This window comes from Rhinopithecus bieti, unplaced genomic scaffold (assembly GCF_001698545.2).
Source record: "Rhinopithecus bieti isolate Rb0 unplaced genomic scaffold, ASM169854v2 scaffold_18548, whole genome shotgun sequence".
Classification (NCBI taxonomy): domain Eukaryota; kingdom Metazoa; phylum Chordata; class Mammalia; order Primates; family Cercopithecidae; genus Rhinopithecus; species Rhinopithecus bieti.
In genome coordinates, this window is record NW_016809526.1 from 177736 (window position 1) to 183735 (window position 6000).

The 6000-nt window shown below is 41.1% G+C and overlaps 1 protein-coding gene across 1 annotated transcript in view; it reads left to right on the forward strand.

Moving 5' to 3' along the window:
* SNX9 (sorting nexin 9) overlaps positions 1-6000 on the forward strand; it is a 130067-nt gene that overhangs the window by 89321 nt on the left and 34746 nt on the right. Inside the window, 2 exon segments of the mRNA XM_017889651.1 lie at positions 1536-1661; positions 1777-1894. Of these exon segments, the coding sequence (XP_017745140.1) occupies positions 1536-1661; positions 1777-1894 (244 nt within the window).

The following is a 6000-nucleotide window of genomic DNA, read 5'->3' on the forward strand; positions in this document are numbered from 1 at the left end:
TAGGACTGGGTATACTTTTTTTTCCTTTTATGTCTGTCTGGCCTTGCCTCTCTGAGGTCTCAGCCTGAACAAATCTCTCTTCCTTCAACACAATCTGTGTGATTTTCTCACTTTCTTTTACTTTCTTACTGTACTTTTGAAATCTGCAAGAATAAAACCTGTTCATGAATTATTTTATTCTCCTTGAGTCTCTGGATGGATCTCTGAGTGAACCCGCTTCCTGAATAGTGGGTCCTTTTACAGTCCGTGTGTTTGCTTTTCATTCTTGTCTTGGATTGTAACTCAATTATTTTTCATTGTCAAGCCAAGAAAATAGATAACATTCTCAGTATAATAAGGACTTCTATTGCTCTGAAATGTGTTTTCATAAAAGCTACTGTCTTACGGTCTGAATCTCTGGAGTCTGTCATTGTGGTCGAAGTTTATGAAATGAATGAGGCAGAACCAACTTGAGACTGTTGGTGACTCAGAGTGATTTCAGGAGCTCCAGCATCCAGGTTCCTCGGCAGCTGCCCCCATGGCCTTGGATGCTGTTTTAAATAAGATGAAAAAACCAGGTTTGGGACAGCAGACGTATTGTCACCTAGCAATGCCTAGCAGAAATGATTCTCAGGCTCAAAACTTACACACGTGGTCTCTACATCCCCACATAGAACTTAGCTGGTTTCCCTTCCTCACCTCCCACCACAGCTAAAACCCCAGTGAGCTAGTGTAAGCCTCACCTGAGTTTGTGAACTTTTGCCCCTAGTCACAGATAGAAGAGAAGGCCAGTGGGAAAGGAATGGAGGCCTACCCTCTTCGGGCAAGCCTTGCCCAGGTGGGCGTGATACCTGGGAGTTGGAAGTGAGCCAGCCCACTGTGCTTAGGCACAGCAGCCCACGGAGAAAACAGCTGGTTCTTGCTTTTAAGACATAGTACCTCCCCCTCCCCCCACCCTGCCACTAGTAGTAAAACAATGGCCATTATCTCTGGCCAATCTGATTAATCGCTTCTATGAGCCACAGCAATGCTACTCAAAGTATGATCCACAGACCAGTTGCCCATCGGAAAACTGCTTGTTCCTGATCCACCATGAGATAGGTATGGAATATGAGAATATTTAGAAAACTTGAGGACAATTTAGTATTGTTGAAAAATCAAAATGTATAATGTTATATTTCACCAAACTATTAGTCTGTGACAGATTGGAAATTTTTAAAAACTAGTCCTTCATCACATGTAGCTTGAGACAGCTAGACTAAAAAGAAACATTGTGTTGTAACCGGCACTCTCCTCAGGAGAGGGAAGCTGATGTCTCCTCTCCGTGGGCTGAGCTACCCACATGGGAGCAGAAGGGTTTCCCACAGGTGTGTGCTTTAAACATAATATCTAACAGGAACAGAAACCATTGAACCATGTATGTACCTTTCAAAGAGGAACAAGAATGACCCTCCAAAGGACTTCTCATTCTGAAAAGAATGACTTGCTGACTCACATCAATTATATTTATTATTTTTCCATGTAACAAAATTACTTGTTTCTGGAACATTGCATAGGTTGGAGATTATGGCCCAATGTGGGTTTATCCTACCTCTACATTTGACTGTGTGGTAGCAGATCCCAGGAAAGGCTCCAAAATGTATGGTCTGAAGAGCTACATTGAGTATCAGCTAACACCCACTGTAAGTATCCATGTTATCAAAAGCAGAATCGTGTGGATCACTGATTGCAGCTTGCTTTTTTCTTCATTTTCTAGAGTTGGCATTGGTAACCTTTTCTCTTCTGCTTATTTTGTAGAACACTAATCGATCTGTAAACCACAGGTATAAGCACTTTGACTGGTTATATGAGCGTCTCCTGGTTAAGTTTGGGTCAGCCATTCCAATCCCTTCTCTTCCAGACAAACAAGTCACAGGTGAGTGTGTTTAATGCTAAACCCAACATGACAAATAAAAAGACTCAAGTCAGATTATCCTCCTATAAGTCAGTGATGGCGTTTTCCATCCTGTAGAGCAGCAGGAGGCAGGAGTTGGGAACAGTAATTAAATACAGCTATGGAGAACCATAGCATGTTGTACATATATCTGGAAGTTGCCTAAACGTCTAACAAGAACATTTAATGTGCAAATCACTGGTCTTGGTATGTGTCTTGAATTCCAGCAGAGTCATTGCCTTCATTGCTGTACCCTTTCTACAAAAGAAATATGTACATTTAAAATATGTGAAAAATGACACCTGAAAAAACAGAAATGATTCAAATAGCCTAAAACGGAAATAAAAACATATGACCCACATGATGCAAACAGGTTATGCAGATAAGCTGCATATTATTTCATTAGATGAGTGAGCACTGGACGGAGAAGCCACAGAACTGCTAAGTGTTAATGAAGGAAGAAGCTGCCCAGTTTTCTGCTTACTTTGATTATTGCCCTCTCCCTTTTCTTGTTTTTTAAAAGTGCCATTTTCTATTTATTTTGATTATTACCTTCTCCCTTCTCTTGTTTTTTAAGTGCCACATTCCCTCCTCTCCCCTACCCCCAAGAATATTTTGGTAAGTAACCCATGGTGTTACTAGAGCACCTTGTAAGTATGCAGGTAGAAAGGTTTGTTTTTGTGTCTGGGAATGGTTTTTGTTTTTAATCTCCAGCCTAGGGTAGTCTCTGCTATTCTGTTTAGGCACTCAGGGACTCAGCATGTGTGTGTTGAAATAAAGGTTGTGGGCCGGGCGCAGTGGCTCGCGCCTGTAATCCCAGCACTTTGGGAGGCCGAGGCGGGCGGATCACAAGGTCAGGAGATGGAGACCATCCTGGCTAACACAGTGAAACCCCATTTCTACTAAAAAATTAGCCGGGCGTGGTGGCGGGCGCCTGTAGTCCCAGCTCCTGGGGAGGCTGAGGCAGGAGAATGGCATGAACCCGGGAGGCGGAGGTTGTGGTGAGCCGAGATCGCGCCTCTGCACTCCAGCCCAGGCGACAGAGCGAGACTCCGTCTCAATAAATAAATAAATAAATAAATAAATAAATAAATAAATAAATAAGTTTGTGAAGAAATGGACCTAAAGGTTAGGCAGAGTTTAGTATATTGCTAGAAAATGTTTATATACATGAACTAGCGAAAATAGAAAGGAGTCGACTGAGAGTGAGAGGAGATCTTCAAAGGTCAGAGCCAGAGAGGCCTGAAAGAGATGTGAAGGAGACACCGAGAGGATCACCTGAACCCAGGGAGAAGCAACATGGAGGGGTGAAGGAAGGGTTCTTTCCCAAAGGTCAGGGAAGACCAGAGGCGGTAGAATTCTCACTGCACTCGCAAGAGTCAAACAGTTCAGAGAGGGCCTGCGACTCTTCACAGCCAGGTGACAGTGCCAGGTGGAGACATGTCAGCATCCCCGTGGAGTCCCACGTGTGCCTGCCTGGACACTTCCCGAGTGCCTCTCATCTGTCCTCACAGCTAGTCATTTTCATCTTCACTTTATATATGAGGAAATGGAAATCCAGACATTAAACAGGTTCCTCTCTCTATTGTCGAAAAAGGAATTTTAACCTGATCCCACAGCTTACTTACTCTGTTTATGTTAAGATGTGGACTGACTAATCTTTCCCTAGAATTAGTATTCATACAATGAGTAAATTATTCTCCTTAAAACATTACTTTATATTTTACTTTGTTTTATGTTTATTTTTCCCTGAAGTGTTTTGTGGAAACTTTTGTTTTAAAAGTTTTGATTTTGATTTTTTTGGAAAACATTTCAAAAATTTCAAATTTTCATAGGAAAATTGAAGATGGGGCTGCACTGCTGGGTAGATAAACACATCCCCACGGTCCCCTGGGTGACACTTGAGTGGTGCCTCATGATGCTGGGGCCGTGGAGTGACAGCCAGAGGGCCGTGGGCTGCTGCTGCCTTCCGCCCAGAGGTGCTGACCGCACCCCTACTTCTAACCCAGTTCAGACACTCCCTGTACCTCCTTTTTGTCGTCCTTATTGCTTTCAATCACAGCTTTCTCTTTAAAAATACAGATTTCTTTCCATGAAAACTTCAGTTCTGCCATTTAAAATTATAGTCTATTTCCTTGAATTTTGTACTCTCCTTTATCAACTTGGTTAGCACAGCGTGTGCTCCACGGTGTTTAAATACATGGGTTAATGGCCTGTTTCAGGCTTGTAAGAAATTTTCATATCTTTTAGATTGTAATACATTGTTTATTCTGAGTCGGATAATTCAGTACTCTTGTAAAGCTTCAGAGAGTCACGGTTCTCCTTCCATACTAAGATTTGTTTAAAAAAAAATAAGTTCAGGCGTGCAGCCAGGGAGGGGAATGTCATAGAAAAGCAAGAAAGCAGCAGCCCCTCAATGTGAAGAAAGTTGAGCTTTGATTCACTAACTGGGATGTGAGCCAAGGAAGCCGAACAGCACAGAAGGGCTCTATTTCCCCTTCTCACTTGTTTGCCTCCTGCCTGGGATGCCCACAGATCATTATTATATGAGAGCTCTCCTCTCACTTAACTTCAGGAGAAAAGAAAAAGGAATGCTTAGTAGATGATGCTATGATATTCCTGTGGACTCGATAATTAATCCATGAAAAAGTGTACAGTTAACATTCCTGTATGTGTTTAGAGATTTTTTTTATGGAAATAATATTGAATGAATATGGTTTTATTCCTGGGATTAAACTGATACATTCATATACTTAGTGAAAACCTTAGTAAGGCTCATGGAAAACAGAGAAATAAAAGTTCCTCCTTTTTTCTTATTCTTTGCAACTTGGTCTGAAAATTCTACCAAGCGTAAAATAACATCTGAAGTCATAAGCTTAAAGAGAAACCAGCTGTGTCAAAAAAATTTTCACAAGAATAATTTTTCAATAAAATAAGAATCTCTAAATTTTAACCAATGATTGGATCATGAACTCTGGGTATAACTCACCTGGCCATGATGGAGAGTTCATCGTATCCCAGGTCCAGGCTGGCTTTTTGGCCAGGAGGTGGATTGTCTTTTTTCCAAGGCACAAGGCTTGGCTTCTGCTTAATCTACTGCTAGTAAATGCAAAGTTTGCAATGCTTTAGTACACTGACAGTGTCTAGACTCATTGTTCTGTTCAAGTCCACTTTTTAGGTAATAAAAGTTTTTGATATATAGGTGCGTAATACTATCTATCTATTATTTATTTATTTATTTATTTTTGGAGACAGGGTCTTGCTCTGTCACCCAGCCTGGAGTGCAGTGGCACAGTCATAGCTCACTGCAGCCTTGACCTCCTGGACTCAAGTGATCCTCCCACCTCAGCCTCCCAAGTAGCTGGGATTATAGGTGCACACCACCGTTGCCTGGCTTATACTCGTAGTTTCTAAAGGAAAGTTCAAGTTTCATTGTTTAAATTTTATTTTTAAACTTAAGTACAGTAAATTCATTCTTTTTGGTGTAGAATTCTGAGTTTTGACAGCTACCACTGAAGTCTTGCAACCACCACTACATTTCTTTTTTTTTTTTTTTTTTTTTTAGTTTATTCACCTTTACTATTTCTTTTTTTTTTTAATATATATGTATATACTTGAAGTTCTGGGGTACATGTGCACAACATACAGGTTTGTTACATATGTATACATGTGCCATGTTGGTGTGCTGCACCCATTAACTCGTCATTTATATTAGGTATGTCTCCTAATGCTATCCCTCCCCTCTCTCCACAATAGGACCCTGTGTATGATGTTCCCCTTCCTGTGTCCAAGTGATCTCATTGTTCAGTTCCCACCTGTGAGTGAGAACATGCAGTATTTGGTTTTCTGTTCTTGCGATAGTTTGCTGAGAATGATGGTTTCCAGCTGCATCCATGTCCCTACAAAGAACACAAACTCATCCTTTTTTATGGCTGTGTAGTATTCCATGGTGTGTATGTGCCACATTTTCTTAATCCAGTCTGTCACTGATGGACATTTGGGTTGATTCCAAGTCTTTGCTATTGTGAATAGTGCTGCAATAAACATACGTGTGCATGTGTCTTTATAGCAGCATGATTTATAATCCT